This window comes from Sinohyriopsis cumingii, chromosome 18 (genome assembly GCF_028554795.1).
Source record: "Sinohyriopsis cumingii isolate HCF-2022 chromosome 18, ASM2855479v2, whole genome shotgun sequence".
Taxonomy (NCBI): domain Eukaryota; kingdom Metazoa; phylum Mollusca; class Bivalvia; order Unionida; family Unionidae; genus Sinohyriopsis; species Sinohyriopsis cumingii.
The window spans coordinates 12,885,976-12,908,095 of record NC_142978.1 but is presented as its reverse complement, the minus strand read 5'-3'; the positions used below and the strand labels follow the sequence as shown (position 1 = coordinate 12,908,095).

At 39.9% G+C, this 22,120-nt stretch overlaps 1 protein-coding gene across 1 annotated transcript in view; it reads right to left on the bottom strand.

The window, feature by feature from the left end:
* Positions 1 to 1,170: 1,170 nt before the first annotated feature.
* Positions 1,171 to 22,120, bottom strand: part of LOC149776082 (dipeptidase 1-like) — a 79,071-nt gene continuing 58,121 nt past the window's right edge. Inside the window, exons 9-10 of the mRNA XM_089942359.1 lie at positions 4,250 to 4,385; positions 1,171 to 1,490 (exon numbers count right to left, since the gene is read on the bottom strand). Coding sequence (XP_089798485.1) covers positions 1,401 to 1,490; positions 4,250 to 4,385 — 226 coding nt within the window. The 3' untranslated portion in view covers positions 1,171 to 1,400. The remainder of the gene's footprint in view (positions 1,491 to 4,249; positions 4,386 to 22,120) is intronic.

Below are 22,120 nucleotides of genomic sequence, written 5' to 3'. Positions count from 1 at the left end.
AGTGCGGTAGCTCATGGTGTCACCCCCATGGTCCTCCTTCCGTAACAGACCATACAGAATCCTTAGTAATGTCATTTTGGTGTCACCCCCTCTGATGGTGTCACCCGGTGCAGTCCGCACCCCCCGTATCCCCCTAGCGACGCCACTGCTGTGCCTGCTAGTCATGTATTTAACTATGATCGGTTATCCGCTTATGAAATCCGACTAGACCGAGCAGTGTGTGCTCTGTAAAATTTGCAATTTTTCATTTTGGTGTCACCCCTCTGAGATGGTGTCACCCGGTGCGGTCCGCACCCCCCGCACCCCACTAGCGACGCCACTGTAAAGAACTAATTTATTTATCCAAGTTACAAAACGGAAATTTGGGAGGAACGTACAGTATTATGAATTAAATCGATAAAAATCCTTAAGAGTTAAAATCTAAAAGAATCGAATGTTCCGAATGAATGTTAGAATCGAATGTTCCAAATGAATTTTAGAATCGAATGTTTTGAATGAATTTTAGATCTTCGAATATACTGGTCTGCCAACAGTCCTGACGTATCTCAATGACATTATCCATAACTCCTTTCAAAAATTCATAATAGTCCCAGAATAATATCTTACTCAAATACATCTGCAGACGGACATTAACACAAGAACATATGATATAAGATATCCAAACTAGGAATGAAATCAACTGATTAGTTCTGTCCTTATGTACAAACACAGAGTCCTAAAACGTAAATTTATGTTCGTTACTACCTGAAATTTTGTAAAAAAACCCACATCCTGAAATACTCACCTGACCTGACCCATCAAACAGGAAATAGCTTAATTCTTCTAAGAAGCAACGGGAAATAACCGCAAACAGATTTAATCATTAGAAACTTAGAAATACAGCTATTTATAGATCTCAGGCAATCTAAAGACACTCTTAATATCTTAAAATAGAATGTACATCCGTGTTCAAAAACTAGCTATTGACAATCACTACAATTTAGAGTCATGAACAAAAGTTTGAAAAATATAGATATACATAACACATGATCTCCATCTGATGTTCCCCCATATAAATTGTACAGAATGTTTATTTTGAAATTCATCAGAAGCAATGGATTGTATCATAGGAGAATTGCTACGTTTCTCTTATGTAGGAGATATTGTATATTTAGGAAATAAAAATACACAAAGATAAAAAATACTTTATTTTCAAAATTATATTGTATATCTTATACAATTCATTCAGATAATCGTCATAAACGGAAGAAAAAATGGGAATTAACTGCGTCAGCAATTATTTTTGATTCCTATATTACTACATCTTGTTATGTCCCAATCATTATCTTTTTGTCTGTATGTCATTGGACATACCTTCCCTTATAACGACATATTCACGGCCATATCTCCATCTCATGTTCTCAGAAGTCAGTTCTACAGGTGGTATTCACATATTCTTTCACAGGTAGGAGATCTTCGTAAGGCGGCAGGTAACTTAATTCTTGTTTTACCTAGGTAATATATTGATAATAGCGTGTTTAGATATTATAGATAATAATAATAATAATAATAATAATGAGGACTTTGTATAGCGCCAAATCTTTAGAAGCTCTACGCGCTTTAAACATTAGACAACACCTAAAACATAAAAACATGTATAATGATATGATTACAAAAACAAACACCATGAAATTAGAAAGCATAAAACATGCTGAAAATATTTAAGGGAGGAAACATTATTAGGTCTTTAAGTTTGTTCCTGCAGTAGAAATAAGTGAGTTTTAAGAGCACTCTTGAATGGGATCACAGTGTCTTTTTGTCTACGTTCAGTGGGCAATTCGTTCCACGTTGCTGGGCCTTGGTTGGCAAAAGAACGTTGCCTGGTATGCCAAAAAAATAGTGTACGTATGTTAACATATTGTACGAGTCCAGTTCAAGCTGTTTTACAGCTTTAACATGCTATGTCAACTTCTGATAAAATCCTTTTATTGATATATATGTGCGAAATGCAATTAGACATTCGCTGACTACGAAGATGCTCAACAAAGGTTTTCAACTATTTAGCATGAGGTGCTAACGTGTCATCCCTCTCCAAGATGCAGTAATGTTTATGTAAAGAGATATGATTTATTGTTGCCCTAACTACACTAGCTTCTGCAACTGGTAAATGTAAATTTTAAGTACATATGTACTTGAATAATTGTCATGATGACATAAAGGCTAACTGTCCTCGAGCTTAAGTTTTTAAGCCCCCTCCCCCACGGCATAGATACTTGCTATAAAAGGAATCAGAAAAAGGAGTTTAATATCTTTATATTTGCAAATTAATGACTATTTCTAAGAAAAGAATAATACTAAGAAACACATAATTATTGTACACCAAGTAAATGTATAAAAATGTTTAGCAAGACAGAAGACAATTAAACCACAAGAAAGCCGCATTTCAGATCTCTTTAAAGGTCGTTATACAAATAACTTCCAAAAATGTTCAACTGCTCCAACTATTCGGGATATTGACGCGATTCCCGTCTCACAGAAGAGCGTTATGTAACTCGTTTCCAGAGTTGCCCAAACATTTTCGCAATTTGATGAATTTAGGAGTTCTGCAGGAAATGAGTTTTGTCAAATGATATGGCTTATTGTATTTCTTCTTGACATTCCCTATATTATAATGTAATAATCTCTATTTCTGCATGCGTAGTTTAGAAGCTGTAATTTTCTGTGCTTGATTTATGTAAAACAGCTCATCCTTCAACATTCAAGGACGAGAAATAATACCGTAGAAAAAACTTAATATTTCGTTTTCGGTATATATCAAACAAACTTTTCATATTGACGTTGCCTTCAACACTAATGTGAACTGTGTGTTTTTAATTCCATACCATTCATTTAGTACTTTAGGTCGAGAGACAAAACTCTGGAATGTACTTATGCATTATTTTGGATTTTATTATACGTAAAACAGTCTTGCTTATTTAGCTGTTGTTGTTAATCTCTGAGCTTGAATATTCTTAGATAAAAAAAAGTATCTCTTATAGAGCCAAATGCTATTCAAATTTAGTTCAAACTGTTCAGACAGAGGAAGTATTTAGTAAATACAAAACCCCACACATATCTTGGTCCTATTCGGAGGAAAGAACTAGTTTACTGTACTGCAAGTTATATATAAACGCCTAAAGTCCGCAGCCCGTTCCCACACCGAGTCAGATTTGGTCTAAGACTTGGAACAAAGAATGTCATGTCGTGCTTATAACTTTCGACGTGCGAATCTTTCCTAGCTCACCCCTCCCTCCACACCCACACAACAGAAGAATAATTTGTCCTTACGCTATAACGTAAATGTATTTCCATCTCGACTAGGCTAACAATAATAATAATAATAACAATAATAAACATACAACATTGGTAATGCTACTATTACACAATAGATTGACTTTGATGGGCTGTTAAAGAGCTTTACATTTTAAAAGATGGGATTTGACACAGTCTTGGAAACTGGGTTAAAATGTGGTGGGCCAGAAGGGCGTAAACCAAATGCAGAATATATGCACATTATTTACATTTTGTTTTTGGTCACTAACCGACACTGGAGGAAAACACATATATGTAGTATAAAGTATTTTGATTGTGCCATATGTATCCCATTTCGAATACTCTTAATGTTCGGCGAATCACTGAGTATAACACAAGTAAACTGGAAATATACTTTAGGATGAACCGCTGACGTAAAAACGTTTACTTCCTAAATTGTCTCCAAATTTAAGATGTCTGTACGTTCTCAAACATAAACAAATACAGGGAAAAAGAAGAAAAATACTTTAATTATTTACATGGCTTGACTTATTTGCATGTATGCTATCATGAACTATAGTGTCTAAGGACAGCATCAGAAATCTGCTAGAACCACTGACATTTTAGGAAAAGCAAAGGTTTTGTGACACATACACAAGCACCGTCCTGGTGATGGACCAACGATAAATTCGACAGCTGGATTTTAGGGTGGGGGGATTTTATTATTTGGTTGGGACCGGAGAGGAGCGAATAAGGAGAAGAAAAATGCTCAGGTAGGTGAAAGATTTCTGAAGATTTCTCATTTAAATCTTGTCACATGGGCACAATGATATAGTACATAATAACTTTGTGTGATACGTCTTGATCCTGCAACCTTGCAAAAGAAAGAAGCCCAGAAATACTTTTGCAGAGACAATTACCAATTACAATGTTTGTGATGCTTCACTAATGATCATGAATATTTATTTTCTTGGTTTACCTGTTCGGCTTCCTTCAGAACTCTGATGATATTTAGGCCAGCCAGCTTTTTCAAATCCTCGTTTGTCCAGTTCCGTTTAATGAGTTCCGCAAATAAGTAGGGAAATTTAGACACGTCCTCAAGGCCATGAGTTACACTGAAAATTTAAAAAAATCATCTGATATTTAATTGCATGTATCTATACTCAGATGGAACCAATAGACAGACAATACCTTCTGTTTATAGTCGCGAAGAAAATCACGAATATTTTGGTCATTGTTTTTTCCAGGACATGTTCTAAACATTGCAGAAGTTTTCTTCCGTCGAACAGAATGAGGCATTACAACTTTTACATAAAAGAATATTTATATTGAAATCAGTCAGATGAAGACGAAGCAAATATGTATAGTTCGGCCGGTCTTGAAAACGTCATTTGTACAGGAAAAGATCCACTCTTATCATTCAAATGCAATTAATTCCATAAAATACAGGGTAATCTATGCTGTCAATCAAATGCAGGTATTCTATGCTGACAATCTCGATATGCTGTGTTCATAAAATGCAGGATAATCTATGCTGTCAATCAAAATGCAGGGTAATCTATGCTGACAATCTCGATATGTTGTGTTCATAAAATACAGGGTAATCTATGCTGACAATCTCGATATGTTGTGTTCATAAATACAGGGTAATCTATGCTGACAATCTCGACATGTTGTGTTCAAAAAATGCAGGGTAATCTATGCTGACAATCTCGATATGCTGTGTTCATAAAATGCAGGGTAATCTATGCTGACAATAAAATAAAGGGGAATCTATGCTGACAATTTCGATATGCTGTGTTCATATTTTTCTTACCAAAGGTAAGGTAGTCTTGGTGCATTAAACTTATAATTAATTCACTGGATTTCATTAAAAATGTAAAACAATGAAAGACTATACAAGGAACCTAGCAAGTATATGGACTCTAAAACGCACACAGAGGGAAACCCATGGTAAAATAACTGATAGCTATTTAAAGAAATAATTTAATAAACCAGTTATATGGAGGTCACTAAGAGAATGAAATGCTGAAAAATATACTTTTCTTTTATAAAGCTGGGAGGCATCCGACTTTGACAAGAATTCATTCTTACAAACACCTACTATACTGTAATATTAATATGTCACATGATTCCAAACCTTTTAATTAATTTGGGACTTCATTTGGCGCAAACAAAATTGACTGTATGGTATCACTTCAATGTGTTTACTTCAGCCTTGAGCTGTTGCTTCTATGTATGCTTTTAGTGCTGCTCTTCAAAGTATTATTACACTATTCGAACCAACAAGATGTTATGACATGCTCTTCAACGTATTATTACACAATAAGATGTTATTACATCTTAATGAAGTTCCAAAGAAAATCATTGATATTTTATTATTGATATTTCCCGGAAGTTTGCTGACCAATGAAAATATTTACTTGCATTACATAGATAGAAATAGTAAGGCCTAAACAGAAAATAAAATGTGTATCGCTGGCTTTTGTGCACTATGACAAAATAAAACAGGCGTGATTCGGCCGGTTAGGGACAGGTCAACTGCATTAAAAATTCAAATAAATTCATTCCTAAATTGCAATATTAATATACCGCTGACATAATATGCTGTGTCCAAATTGGTGTCCAAAATAACTAACATGGTCTGGTATCCAAATTAGTGTCAAAAATAACTAACATGGTCTGGTGTCCAAATTAGTGTCCAAAATAACTAACATGGTCTGGTATCCAAATTAGTGTCAAAAACAACTAACATGGTCTGATGTCCAAATTGGTGTCCAAAATAACTAACATGGTCTGGTGTCCAAATTGGTGTCCAAAATAACTAATATAGTCTTGGTGTCCAAACTGGTGTCCAAAATAACTAATATAGTCTGGTATCCAAATTAGTGTCAAAAATAACTAACATGGTCTGGTATCCAAATTAGTGTCAAAAATAACTAACATGGTCTGGTATCCAAATTAGTGTCAAAAATAACTAACATGGTCTGGTGTCCAAATTGGTGTCCAAAATAACTAACATGGTCTGGTATCCAAATTAGTGTCAAAAATAACTAACATGGTCTGATGTCCAAATTGGTGTCCAAAATAACTAACATGGTCTGGTATCCAAATTAGTGTCAAAAATGACTAACATGGTCTGATGTCCAAATTGGTGTCCAAAATAACTAACATTGGTCTGGTGTCCAAATTGGTGTCCAAAATAACTAACATGGTCTGGTGTCCAAATTGGTGTCCAAAATAACTAATATGGTCTGGTGTCCAAACTGGTATCCAAAATAACTAACATGGTCTGGTGTCCAAAATGGTGTCCAAAATAACTAACATAGTCTTGGTGCATCTGAATTTATAACTAATGCAACGGACGTTTTAAAAATATAGAAAAATGAAGAAACTATATAAGGAACTTAGAACAGCGATACTTCAAATTTAATAAGAATATAATAGTTATACTTTCAAACCTAATTAGAAATAGTGAAACATTGAACTATGCTCGATGACATGAATGAATGTACCCACAAGAGTACATTTGGAGCAGTCATCAATCGACAGACTGGTATGGTGGACTGATTCTAAGCAAATATAAGTGTCTTGCAAAGTAGAAACGCCATGGCGGACTACTCGTGCTGAACATAACATGATTCGAACCCACTACCCACTGATTGTCACTTAAAAGAAAGACCTGAGACACCATGTAAAATAAGGAAATAGCACTGTTATATGGTCTTTCATGAGATGCATAAACATGCAAAGTTTCATAAGGGTCCAAACATGGCGACCAAACGTCACTCAGATGTAAACCTTAGGTTACAGTGACCTGTGTTTGATATGGTTGAGTCGTTCTATATGAATGCACAAGCCAAGTTTCATGTGTATTGGTGAAATAGGGCCATGCCAATGATGCTGGAATGAACAAAAACTTGAAAGAACAAGTCATTCATACGTTGAACTTAGATTGTAACGTTGATATGGCGTAGTTTCTTTTAAAACTTAAAATGCATCTAAATCACATTTTATATGCGTGTATGTGAAAAAGGAACCAACATATCGAGGATGTAACGAACAAATGGCTGAAATTACAAAAGTCAATCAAGCGTGAAAGTTAGGTCATAGATTACTTATTTTGATATGATTCCAGAGATCTTTGCACATGGCAATTTTCATAAGTGTGGGTGAACTTGAGTACAAACGCATTGAGGATGTAAAGAACAAGTAACACAAAGTATGCACGTCACTTAAGATATAACGTGGAAATGGCTGAAATACGCATAATTAAATGCAGTGCATATCCGTTTTCGTGAAGAGGAGGTGAGATAGGATCTAAGATATTTTGTTGGCATCCATTAGTCTCGAGAGACGATGGAACTGCGCCCATGAGAGATGTCCCGGTTGGTGGTTGTGCAGCGTCTGCTGTGGCTAAATAGTCCAATGCGGGAGTGGCAGTCCCTGCTGCACCTGCTGCACTTGAAGGTTGTGTCAGGTGTTGGATGAAGCTGCTTCTTCTTCCTCTGCGATCGTCTTTCATCAGCTAGCAAGCGTTGCTTGTCCTCTCCGGCTTTCAGACCAGTGATCAGAGCATGTCGCCAGCCTTATCTGTCTAGAGCGAGCTCTTCCCAGGTGTTAACATCAATATCAAGGGCTTTCATGTCATGCTTGCAGACATCCTTGAAGCGGAGATGTGGCCGTCCGATCGACCTTTTGCCAGAGGCGAGTTCCGAATAAAGAATGTCTTTGTGGATCCGTCCGTCACCCATCCGACGTACATGGCCCAGCCATCTGATGCGGCGTTGGCGGAGGAGTGTCATCATGCTGGGAATCTTGGCACGCTCGAGCACCTCGTTGTTTGTTACTCGATCGCTCCAGGTGATCCCGAGTATGCGTCGGAGGCATCGCATGTGAAAGGCGCTCAGTCTTTTCTCTTGTGAGGCGTACAGAGTCCAGGTTTCACTGGCATACATGAGAGTGCTTAGCACGCATGCACGGTACACGGTGGTCTTAGTGTTCATGGTCAGCATGCTGTTGTTCCACACTCTCTGCGACAACCTGGAGAGAGTTGTTGATGCCTTTCCGATCCGCTTGTTGAGCTCAGCATCGAGCGAGAGGTTGTTGGTGATGGTAGAGCCGAGATACATGAACTGACTCACCACCTCAAGTTCGTAGTTGTTGATGTTGATGCTTGTGGGGTCCGCGTCCTGAACCATCACGTTTGCTTTCTTTAGGCTTATGGTTAACCCAAACTCATCACATGCTTTAGCAAAGCGGGCCATCAGGCGCTGAAGCTCAGCTTCTGTGTGGGTGGCTAGAGCAGCATCGTCTGCGAACAGCATGTCCCTGATGGTTACTTCACGCACTTTGCTCTTTGCCTTGAGTCGTGCCAGGTTGAACAGTCTGCCGTCTGATCGTGTGTGCAGGTAAATCCCTTCTGTGGACGTCCCAAAAGACGTGCTTGAGCAGGACTGCGAAGAAGATGCCGAAGAGCGTGGGGGCAAGTCACAGCCCTGTTTAACTCCACTGCGGATGTCAAAGGGGTCGGATGTTGAGCCATCGTACTGCATTGTGCCTTTCATATCATCGTGGAAGGACTGGATCATGCTTAGCAGCTTTGGAGGGCAACCAATTTTCGCCAGGATTGTGAAGAGTCCGTCTCTACTGACCAGATCGAATGCCTTGGTGATGTCTATAAAGGCCAGGAAGAGGGATCTGTGTTGTTCTCTGCATTTTTCCTGCAGTTACCTGACAGAGAAGATCATGTCGATTGTGGACCTATCTGCGCGGAACCCGCACTGCGACTCTGGGTAAACTCTGTCAGCAAGCGTCTGCAGTCTGTTCAGGATGACGCATGCGAAAACGTTACCCACGATGCTGAGAAGTGATATGCCCCTGTAGTTGTTGCAGTCGCTTCAGTCGCCCTTGTTCTTGTACAGGGTTATGATGTTAGCATCTCTCATGTCCTGAGGCACTGCCCCCTCGTCCCAGCACTGGCAGAGGAGGTCGTGCAGGTGTGTGAGAAGCACCGTACATCCACACTTGATGAGTTCTGCTGTGATGCCATCCTTCCCTGGGGCTTTACCTAGAGACAGTTTCTCTAAGGCCTTCTTTAGTTCGTCTACAGTAGGTTTCTCATCCAGTTCGGCCATGAGAGGGAGGTTTTCAATGGCGTTGAGGGCATCATTGTTCACATGGTTCTCTTTGGAGTACAGTTCGGAGTAGTATTCCACCCAACGCTCCATCTGCTTACCCTTGTTGTGGATGGTATCGCCTGTGGCAGACTTCAGTGGTGCTGTCAGTTTCTTCGTGGGACCCATTGCTTTCTTTATGCCATCGTACATGCCTCTGATGTTTCCAATATCTGCTGCTGACTTGATACTATGACAGAGCTGAAGCCAGTATTCATTGGCACACTGCCGTGCTAATCTCTGCACTTTGTTTCTGGTAGACCTGTATACCTGTAGTGTCTTCTTACGCTTGTATTGCAGGTGAGCACTGCGACGCTCTTCTATGGCTGGCATGAGTGTAGCAGAGTTAGCCTCAAACCAGTCATTGTTCTTTGATTGCTTCTTACCTAAGATCAGTGTGGCTGTGCTGTATACAGTCTCTCTGATGTAATCCCATCTTTCTTTGGCACTGCCGTTGGGGGGTTCTGAGTCAAACGTCTTGGAAAGAACATATGTGAATTCCTCAGCCTTGTCTGGATATGATGTCTTGCTCACATCAATGCGTGGTTGACCCTCTTGCCTAGAGCGGTGGATCTTCTTTGGCTGAAGCTTCATTTTTCAGCACACTAGCGAGTGGTCGGTGTCGCAGTCAGCACTGTGGAGGGTACGGGTAAGAAGCACACCCTTCATGGCTGACCGTCTTGTAATGATCAAGTCCAGCTGGTGCCAGTGTTTAGACCTGGGATGCCTCCAAGACACTTTGTGCTGTGGCTTTGTCTGAAAGAATGAATTGGTGATGCTGAGTTCGTGGTACGAGCACATCTCTAGAAGGCGCTGCCCCTTCTCATTCATCTTCCCAACGCTAAACTTGCCAAGACAGGAGGGCCAAGAGTCATGATCGGCACCCACCCTAGCATTGAAGTCGCCCAGCAGAATGAAGTTTTGTTCCTTGGGAATTTTGTCAATGAGCGAGTTTAACTCATCATAAAACTCATCCTTGGTATCTGTGGCGGATCTTAGTGTGGGAGCGTAAACATTGATCAGGTTGACAGGCCCGTTTGTGGTGTGGAGGCGGAGGGATAGCAGTCTTTCATTTCCTTGTTGGCAGGGTTCTATCATTCCCAGCAGAGTGTTCCTGACAGCGAATCCAACACCAAACTCTCTGGCTTCATCTGCACTCTTTCCTTGTCAGAAGAATGTATAGTTCTTTTCTCTGAGGGACCCAGAATCTGGTAGTCGTGTCTCCTCTATTGAGGCGATGTCGACCTGGAGCCTTGCAAGTTCGTCGTTGATGACTGAAGTCTTACGAACATCACTGATTGTCTGGAGATCATCTGAAAGCCCAGTCAGCATGGTCCGGACATTCCAGGTACCTAGCTTGAGGATTGAAGTCTTCTTTTTTATTTTTATTTTGTTATTTCTTGGTGCAGTAGTTGCAGTCCATTTGTCAGGTACTCGAGTACCTTAAGCCTTACGCACCCAGCAAGGCAGGCGAACTGTGGCGGGACGGCACCTTATTGGCTTGCCCAGTTTGAGGCGGGCGGTAGCTGTTCAGTGAAACATGTTGGTCTCTCCCACCGTCGGAAGCAACCCCTGGCGTCTGGCTCTACGCCAATCGAGCGGTGACTTATATCCGGTAAACTGCTGCTTCCCGTGTTGTGTCGACGCTATGGAGCGAAGCTGGAGTATCCTCTCCAGGGCGCAAGCCTGGGCAGGGTGAAATGGAGAATCAACTGTTGCCCATGCAGCTGATTCCCCCTCTCCACGCAGCTGATGGATCCATTGAAAGGACAAGCCAATACGTCATGGCACCAGCTGCGTCGCAGGAGTTGCCGAGATGACACTGAAATCAATGCCAAGTCGCCTTAGGGACTCCGACTCCGGATTTTCTGTTGGGTTTTACTCCCTTAGCCTTTCCCCTGAGAGAGTATAGTCGCAAGGCAGCGAAGGTTTGAAATCGGAGTGTACCTTCTCCTAGATGGGCGACCACCCAAGGTTAATGAGCCCCATCTGCCCGAAGCATCTGGTTTTGAGGCGCCAGAAGCTCGCCTGTCATCCCTTCTCCAGTCAGTTTAAACAGGTTCCGCCACTCGTGGAGGCCTGGAGCTGGATTTGGTTGTCAGAGGCTCTATCAGACGCAAGCCATTGGGAGATTTCCAAGGGAAGTGGGTGCTTATCTCCCACAACCGCCCCCGGCGATGACAACCCTTGAAACCCTAAGATATTTAAGGTGTAACAAATGAAAGTATAGAATTCCTTCTTTGTGTGAAAGATGTCAAAGTGATCAAGTTTTGGCTTGACTTTGTCACTCACCATGCATAGGCAGATACATTTTCAAACATGCAGGTGAAACAGAGTCCAGAATGTTGAAGGTGTAATGGATAAACGACTGAAGCTACAAACGTCAATCAAGCATTAATATTAGGTCATAATGACTTCCTTTGATAACCGTGTAAATTATTTATCCAGAGACAAATACGCATACTAGTTTTTATGAATGAAGGTGAAATCGGGTATAAGCCATTGAGAATGTAACAAAGTAATAACTGAAAAAATAGGAAACTAAAACGTACGAGTTTGTCATATTACCGATTTTTGGGACGGTTAAGTAATTCGTTTCTAGAAACATGCACGTTCCATTTTCACGAAGGTAGGCTAAATAGGGCCCAAATATTTTTGTGTGAGCGAACGAATAGCCGATGAAAATTATGTTGTAGTCGCTAGGTTTCTTTTCCTCATATGCATTCTCGTACCAATTTTCTTGAATGTAACTAAAATATTATCAAATATATTAACTGAAACAGTATCCTATATATAAAGAGCGTCACGAAGGAACGAACGAATTCACAAACACGAAGGGGCAATATGATGCTTCTCCTTTCATCTTTGTTGCCTTAAAAATTATTAGAAAATTATGCGGGAGTTTTCTGACAGAAGTTGTACACGAAAATGACGAATGAAATGGGTATCATGATGCAAAGAACGATATAGGAAAGATAATTTCCATCTGAGATACAAGACATTTCCGTTCCTTGCATTTACAGTAGGCCTACTCAAAACAGTATGGCAACATAGTAGGTCTACTCAAAACTGTATGGTAATATAGCAGACCATCTCAAAACTGTATGGCAAGATAGTATGCCTACTCAAAACTGTATGACATTATACTAGGCCTACTCAAAACTGTATGGCATTATAGTAGGCCTACTCAAAACTGTATGGCATTATAGTAGGCCTACAGAAAACTGTATGGCAACATAGTAGGCCTACTCAAAACTGTATGGCAACATAGTAGGCCTACTCAAAGCTTTATGGCATTATAGTAGGCCTACTCAAAACTGTATGACATTATAGCAGGCCTACTCAAAACTGTATGGCAACATAGCAGACCTACACAAAACTGTATGGCATTATAGTAGGCCTACTCAAAACTGTATGGCAACATAGCAGACCTACTCAAAACTGTATGGCATTATAGCAGGCCTACTCAAAACTGTATGGCAGCATAGCAGACCTACTCAAAATTGTATGGCATTATAGTAGGCCTACTCAAAACTGTATGGCAACATAGTAGGCCTACTCAAAACTGTATGGCATTATAGTAGGCCTACTCAAAACTGTATGACATTATAGTAGGCCTACTCAAAACTGTCCGGCATTATAGCAGGCCTACTCAAAACTGTATGGCAACATAGCAGACCTACTCAAAACTGTATGGCATTATAGTAGGCCTACTCAAAACTGTATGGCAACATAGCAGACCTACTCAAAACTGTATGGTATTATAGCAGGCCTACTCAAAACTGTATGGCAGCATAGAAGACCTACTCAAAATTGTATGGCATTATAGTAGGCCTACTCAAAACTGTATGGCAACATAGTAGGCCTACTCAAAACTGTATGGCATTATAGTAGGCCTACTCAAAACTGTATGGCATTATAGTAGGCCTACTCAAAACTGTATGACATTATAGTAGGCCTACTCAAAAATGTATGGTAACATAGTAGGCCTACTCAAAACTGTTTGACATTATACTAGGCCTACTCAAAACTGTATGGTAACAAAGTAGGCCTACTCAAAACTGTATGGCATTATAGTAGGCCTACTCAAAACTGTATGGCAACATAGTAGGCCTACTCAAAACTGCATGACATTATAGTAGGCCTACTCAAAACTGTATGGCATTATAGTAGGCCTACTCAAAACTGTATGGCATTATAGTAGCCTACTCAAAACTGTATGGTTACACAGCAGACCTACTCAAAACTGTATGGCATTATAGTAGGCCTACTCAAAACTGTATGCCAACATAGCAGACCTACTCAAAACTGTATGGCATTATAGTAGGCCTACTCAAAATGTATGGCAACATAGCAGACCTACTCAAAACTGTATGGCATTATAGTAGGCCTACACAAAACTGTATGACAACATAGTAGGCCAACTCAAAACTGTATGGCATTTTAGTAGGCCTACTCAAAACTGTATGGCATTATAGTAGGCCTACTCAAAACTGTATGACATTATACTAGGCCTACTCAAAGCTTTATGGCATTATAGTAGGCCTACTCAAAACTGTATGACAACATAGTAGGCCTACTCAAAACTGTATGGCATTATAGTAGGCCTACTCAAAACTGTATGGCATTATAGTAGGCCTACTCAAAACTGTATGACATTATACTAGGCCTACTCAAAGCTTTATGGCATTATAGTAGGCCTACTCAAAACTGTATGACATTATAGTAGGCCTACTCAAAACTGTATGGCATTATAGTAGGCCTACTTAAAATATATGACATTATACTAGGCCTACTCAAAACTGTATGGCATTATAGTAGGCCTACTCAAAACTGTATGGCATTATAGTAGGCCTACTCAAAACTGTATGGCATTATAGTAGGCCTACTCAAAACTGTATGACATTATAGTAGGCCTACTCAAAACTGTATGGCATTATACTAGGCTTACTCAAAACTGTATGGTAACATAGTAGGCCTACTCAAAGCTTTATGGCATTATAGTAGGCCTACTTAAAACTATATGACATTATACTAGGCCTACTCAAAACTGTATGGCATTATAGTAGGCCTACTCAATACTGTATGGCATTATAGTAGGCCTACTCAAAATTGTATGGCAACATAGCAGACCTACTCAAAACTGTATGGCATTATAGTAGGCCTACTTAAAACTATATGACATCATACTAGGCCTACTCAAAACTGTATGGCATTATAGTAGGCCTACTCAAAACTGTATGGCATTATACTAGGCCTACTCAAAACTGTATGGCATTATAGTAGGCCTACTCAAAACTGTATGGCATTATAGTAGGCCTACTCAAAACTGTATGGCATTATAGTAGGCCTACTCAAAACTGTATGACATTATAGTAGGCCTACTCAAAACTGTATGACATTATACTAGGGCTACTCAAAGCTTTATGGTATTATAGTAGGCCTACTCAAAACTGTATGACATTATAGTAGGCCTACTCAAAACTGTATGGCATTATAGTAGGCCTACTCAAAACTGTATGGCATTATAGTAGGCCTACTCAAAACTGTATGGCAACATAGCAGACCTACTCAAAACTGTATGACATTATAGTAGGCCTACTCAAAACTGTATGGCATTATAGTAGGCCTACTCAAAGCTTTATGGCATTCTAGTAGGCCTACTCAAAACTGTATGGCGTTATAGTAGGCCTACTCAAAACTGTATGGCATTATAGTAGGCCTACTCAAAACCGTATGACATTATAGTAGGCCTACTCAAAACTGTATGGTAACATAGTAGGCCTACTCAAAATTATATGGCAACATAGCAGACCTACTCAAAACTGTATGGCATTATAGTAGGCCTACTCAAAACTGTATGGCATTATAGTAGGCCTACTCAAAACTGTATGGTAACATAGTAGGCCTACTCAAAGTTTTATGGCATTATAGTAGGCCTACTTAAAGCTATATGACATTATACTAGGCCTACTCAAAACTGTATGGCATTATAGTAGGCCTACTCAGAACTGTATGGCATTATAGTAGGCCTACTCAAAACTGTATGGCATTATAGTAGGCCTACTCAAAACTGTATGGTAACATAGTAGGCCTACTCAAAACTGTATGACATTATACTAGGCCTACTTAAAACTGTATGGTAACAAAGTAGGCCTACTCAAAACTGTATGGCATTATTGTAGTCCTACACAAAGCTTTATGGCATTATAGTAGGCCTACTCAAAACTGTATGACATTATAGCAGGCCTGCTCAAAACTATATGGCATTATAGTAGGCCTACTCAAAACTGTATGGCATTATAGTAGGCCTACTCAAAACTGTATGGTAAGACAGCAGACCTACCCAAAACTGTATGGCATTATAGTAGGCCTACTCAAAACTGTATGGCAACATAGCAGACCTACTCAAAACTGTATGGCATTATAGTAGGCCTACTCAAAACTGTATGGCAACATAGCAGACCTACTCAAAACTGTATGGCATTATAGTAGGCCTACTCAAAACTGTATGACAACATAGTAGGCCTACTCAAAACTGTATGGCATTTTAGTGGGCCTATTCAAATCTGTATGGCATCATAGTAGGCCTACTCAAAACTGTATGACATTATACTAGGCCTACTCAAAGCTTTATGGCATTATAGTAGGCCTACTCAAAACTGTATGACATTATAGTAGGCCTACTCAAAACTGTATGGCATTATAGTAGGCCTACTCAAAACTGTATGGCATTATAGTAGGCCTACTCAAAACTGTATGGCAACATAGCAGACCTACTCAAAACTGTATGGCATTATAGTAGGCCTACTCAAAACTGTATGGCATTATAGTAGGCCTACTCAAAACTGTATGACATTATACTAGGCCTACTCAAAGCTTTATGGCATGATAGTAGGCCTACTCAAAACTGTATGGCATTATAGTAGGCCTACTCAAAACTGTATGGCAACATAGCAGACCTACTCAAAACTGTATGGCATTATAGTAGGCCTACTCAAAACTGTATGGCAACATAGCAGACCTACTCAAAACTGTATGGCATTATAGTAGGCCTACTCAAAACTGTATGACAACATAGTAGGCCTACTCAAAACTGTATGGCATTTTAGTGGGCCTATTCAAATCTGTATGGCATTATAGTAGGCCTACTCAAAACTGTATGACATTATACTAGGCCTACTCAAAGCTTTATGGCATTATAGTAGGCCTACTCAAAACTGTATGACATTATAGTAGGCCTACTCAAAACTGTATGGCATTATAGTAGGCCTACTCAAAACTGTATGGCATTATAGTAGGCCTAGTCAAAACTGTATGGCAACATAGCAGACCTACTCAAAACTGTATGGCATTATAGTAGGCCTACTCAAAACTGTATGGCATTATAGTAGGCCTACTCAAAACTGTATGACATTATACTAGGCCTACTCAAAGCTTTATGGCATTATAGTAGGCCTACTCAAAACTGTATGGCATTATAGTAGGCCTACTCAAAACTGTATGGCAACATAGCAGACCTACTCAAAACTGTATGGCATAGTAGGCCTACTCAAAACTGTATGTCAACATAGCAGACCTACTCAGAATTGTATGGCGTTATAGTAGGCCTACTCAAAACTGTATGGCAACATAGTAGGCCTACTCAAAACTGTATGGCATTATAGTAGGCCTACTCAAAACTGTACGACATTATACTAGGCCTACTTAAAACTGTATGGCATTATAGTAGGCCTACTCAAAACTGTATGGCATTATAGTAGGCCTACTCAGAAGTGTATGACATTATAGTAGGCCTTCTCAAAACTGTATGACATTATAAGTAGTGAAGTGGGATACCCTACGGACAATGGAAATTCCAGTCAAAACACCCCTGGGACACTCTACGGACAATGGAAATTTAACATGGCGAAAAATCGTCGGACAATCTACGGACAAGGGGAATTTAACATGGGAATAAATCGTGGGACAATCTACGGACAAGGGGAATTTAACATGGGATTTTTTTTTTTAAAAAGTTTTTTTAAATTTAAATTTAAATTTAAATTTAAAAAAAGGGGTAGGCAATTCAAAGACTATCTCTTTTCGAGAAATATGGCTGGCCCTGAAAAGGGCCTTTGGGTTTTCTTCTGCTTCTAATTTCTTCTTTTCCTCCACCAAGTTCTTATTTTATCTCCTACACTCTTCTTCTCTTTCTTTTTTTTCTTCTCCTCTTCTTTCTTCTCTTCCTCCTCTTCTTTCTTCTTCTTTTCATTTTCTTCTTCTTTTTCAATTTTTTCGTTCCAATTGCGTATTCTTATTCTTTCCTCTTCATCCTCCTTCTCCTCCTTGATCTCTTTCATGACACCACTAATCTTGTCCTTTGCTTTCCTTAAGTTATTAATTTCCATCTTCACACGATGGGGACTATAGGAATAATGGTCTTCAACCAGTCTTAATAGCATCTGTTCCATTATTCCTAAGTTGTCTAAAACGTCTTGCAAGGTTTGTAATTTGTCCATTTGGTTTGACGCCATCTTCTTTGTATTCTTTGCAGAATGGTTTGAACAACGAACACTGTGGGTTCTTATACGAAAAGCGCGAACGTGAAGGAAAACATCCCCCTAAAACATAAAATGGATCTTACCTAGATGATGACCAAACATCGCGCGGACGTGAAGGAAAACATCCCCCTACTTTCTCATTTCATATAATATAACCCTAACTATACTCTCCACATTTGCTAAGAAACCCATAATCTACTATTCACACTAACATACCTAAGCTCTTACAAACACACAAACACACTAAAACATACCCTCACAATATCTTAATAAAGAGTTAGTGTTTATTTTCACACTACTCTACCTACACACATTGGCAAATCGATCGTTATTTCTTTTCTAGAGTATTGGGTAGCCCTGAAAAGGGCTGTTTTTTTTAAACTCCAGATGCACCTATCTAATGGTTGCACCTTCCTGGCCTGGCGCCGCACACGCATCTTCTTCCCCAGTCTTCTTTCACCTTTCTTCTGGGGAGCGCAGAGGGAGGATGATTCGCTTCAGCACCCCAATCCTCTGTTTCAGGAATATTAAACGACATCATCTCTTCTCTTTTCTTTTCCTCCTCTTCCCTCTGTCTTCTCTCCTCTTCTTCCTTCTTTATTCTTGCTTCTTCTACTATAGCCTCCGCTGATAGTTCGTTTACTATCCGCCTGGCATATTCCAGGTGCATCTGGAGTTCTAACAGTTTCACTATTCTGCTAGTCATTCTTCTGGCTGTGTTGATCAATCAACAAGGGTAGCTGGACTGCCGAACGAGTTTCAATTTATACTGAAAGCGCGAACGTGAAGGAAAACATCCCCCTAAAAACATAAAATTCATCTTACCTAGATCATGACCAAAAAAACAACAACGCGCGGACCTAAAAGAAACACTTGCTCACTTTTTTATGCTACCCATCACTTCAATAGACTATCCACATACGCAAAGCAATCCAATCTAACCCAAAATATACACCTCAAACAGCCCAAAAAACAAACATCATTTTAATCTACTATTCACACCAACCTACTTTATCACTTACAAACACAATCACACAAACACACAAACACATACCCTCAAAATTTTTAAGAAAGAGTTAGTGTTTATTTTAACACTACTCTACCTACACACATTGGCAAATCGATCGTTATTTCTTTTCTAGAGTATTGGGGTAGCCCTGAAAAGGGCTGTTTTTTTGTTTTGCTATGGCATTCTTTTTTAGTTTCTAAGAATGCGATGTTCTCTGAGGATAGACTTTCTGGCAATAGGTCTGCTTCTTCGGAAAGAGAAGAAGAATTCTTTGGTGTCGATACGACAATCGACAAAGCCTCTGTCAGCTTCAGGTTGCTGCTGTTGCTGCTGCTGTTGCTGTTGTTGCTGCTGTTGCTGCTGTCTCTGAAGTCTGTACTTCTCTGTCCATTCTTCTTTCTCCTTGTTCATTTCTTCTCTGAAGAGCTCTTCTATCAGGTCTTCAGTGATTTTTAACATTCTCACATTCTCTATTTCTTCTGGCTTCGGTATCAGACTGTGTCTGACCCTATGCAAATTCACGTAGGCTTCGTTGAGCTTAGCTAGTTTGGAGCACATCTTCTTAGGAGGATGAGTCGACAATGGATGGCTAGACTGGGAACAACCCGGTTCTTAAAGTTAAAGCGCGGACGTGAAGGAAAACATCCCCCACACGGTTTTCGAGCTGCAACGTTCATGAGAGGGATAGTAAGAAATGAAAGAGCATCAATCCAACATTCTTATAGCTAAACAAACCACAAAGGCATTTTTTTCAAAACACAACATTTTTTATTCAAAAAATCACTTAACACTAAACAACAACATTTTTAACAATAATTCAACATGATAACATCAAACAATTTTTTTTCAAATCACTAACATTCTTTTCTTCAAATACAATCTACTTTAAACAAGGCTGACAACGTTGTGAATGAAATTGTGATTTCCACTGTTGGAAATCATTAGGCCATTGATGGACACTACGTTTCCTAGCTTGAGACAAAAGATAAGCATACTGGTCACAAAACCATCGATGTACTTTCACATCGTTTCTAGCAGAAGAACGAGGATCAAAATGAGTCACTAAATGTTCTAAGGAATAGCCCAGGCTGCGATGATGCAGAAAATACACACAGTACTGTCCACACACCAAGGAATCTGTGCCTTGTAATTTCACGTTATTGAATCGGGTGGTTTGAGCATTTCTTCTCATAAAGTCGATGATATCGTCTTCCAAAGGGGGCAATCCGTACGAATCGAAATATTCCACACATCCTTCTTGAGGAAAGTAGACGGCTACCCAGTGGGTTCCTGGGAGATGACTGTCGTCCGTGTTGATCACGTAAGCTTGATGGTCTTTAGGTTTGCGATGAGGGAGTTCATCTTTAGCACAGACGACAGGATTCCAAGAAGCTGTATACGAACTGTGGTTCAAAAGGTAATAAAGTTCCCAGGTATCCATTGTTTTCTGTGTTGTTTTTTTCTTCACAGGTAATAATAAGTCGTCAATTCGATCCTGACTTTTTGCTTGAAAATGTCTGACGAATAAACGGTTATTCGTTCTGTTTCCTCACTCTGATTCAGGAGAGCTTCGATACGATGGATCTCTTGAGTGGTTAATGCTGGACAAGAATGTTCACGCAAGTCTTTATACCACTGGTGCAACACGTCTTTGTTTGAGATGAGACTCCAAGCTTCGTCCAGATACTCGTCCAATTTTTCTTCTTGACTCAACATCAGGCATTTATCGTGTTGAATTTGACTGGGATGATCGTTTTGACATCCATAGCAATTTTTCTTGATCAATTCCGTCATTTTGTCGACCAAGTGTTTGGCAAAACAGGAGACTAAATGGGCTTCTTGTTCTGGCCATCTCGACTTCATCATGATATCTTCTTCGTCTTTGTCTTGAGATTCTTCTCCTTCCACAGTCTCCTTACATTCCATCTCCAAAGTTTCTCCACTAGGTAAAGAGGGATAACAGTCTTCCATGGCTTTCTAATAATCTAGAATGACTTCTCTCAAACTGTTGATTTCTATGGTATTATCGAATTCTGCATACAGGATGACTTTCAACGTTGGATTATCATCAACACTGGGGTCTTTGATTGCAAACTGAATTTCCACACGAATCTGGCCGGATTTTATAGGGTGGAAATGTCCCTCGTCGCTGCCTTGGTCTGGAGTGAAATCGAAAGCCCACAAAGCGTAGCCTCCTGCATAATCCTCGTACGTAATGCCGTGACTGGTGTTGGTTCCTAACTGTCCGGTGGCTTCGTACAGGGACAAGTACGACCTCAAGTAATTCTTCTCTTTAAACTTAGGTTCGAAAGGTCGGGTACACAAGGTCTTGCCATCTCGACTGACTTCGATCTTGGACACGTCAAAGTGTTTAAAGTAGAAGGGATTTTTAGTGATAGTTCCGTTGAAGGCTTCATTCTCGACGATACCAATGATTAAACGTTTGGGTAGTTGTCCTTGGAACAAATGATCTTCGATCATGGATCGCTGTCCCTTAGGAATGGTGAACGTTTTCACTTCCACACGTCGTATGGGATACTTGGCGGTCGTTCTGCTCAACGTCTGACTGATGTCGTTACCTACTTTAGGTAGCACTTCCACACGTCGCACGTAGAGTCTGGCTTCTTGGATTTTGGTTTTGTAATCGTCAGCACTAGCCAATAAATGGAAAGCGGTACTGCTCCGATTCAGTCTCAGGCGAACATTCACTCCGTTCAGCAAATATTTCTCTTGCAACCACATGTCCAAATGCAAACGATCCATCAGTTCTAAACTTTTGTTATCTCCTTTGATTCTGTCTCTTCGTTCTACAAATCCCGCATTGTGTTCTTTGGTTGTATCAATTTCAAATAATTCAAACTGATCTTCATCGTCAGCTTCCCATACCACACAGGCATTGAGATGAGTGTTCTTGGCATCTATTCCGTACGTCAAGAGATTTTCCAGGTAGGCTCGATAAGGGTAAGTATCCATGCTGCTGCTGACCAGTTTGTTGTTCAAGTACAAGTCCACTCCACTGAACAAGGAATGCATGAAATTGTTGACGGGAGCTACTGCTTCAGTGTCTATATCACCTCCTGTCTTATCTACAACTTTGACTTTTAGGTACAAGTAACTGCTAT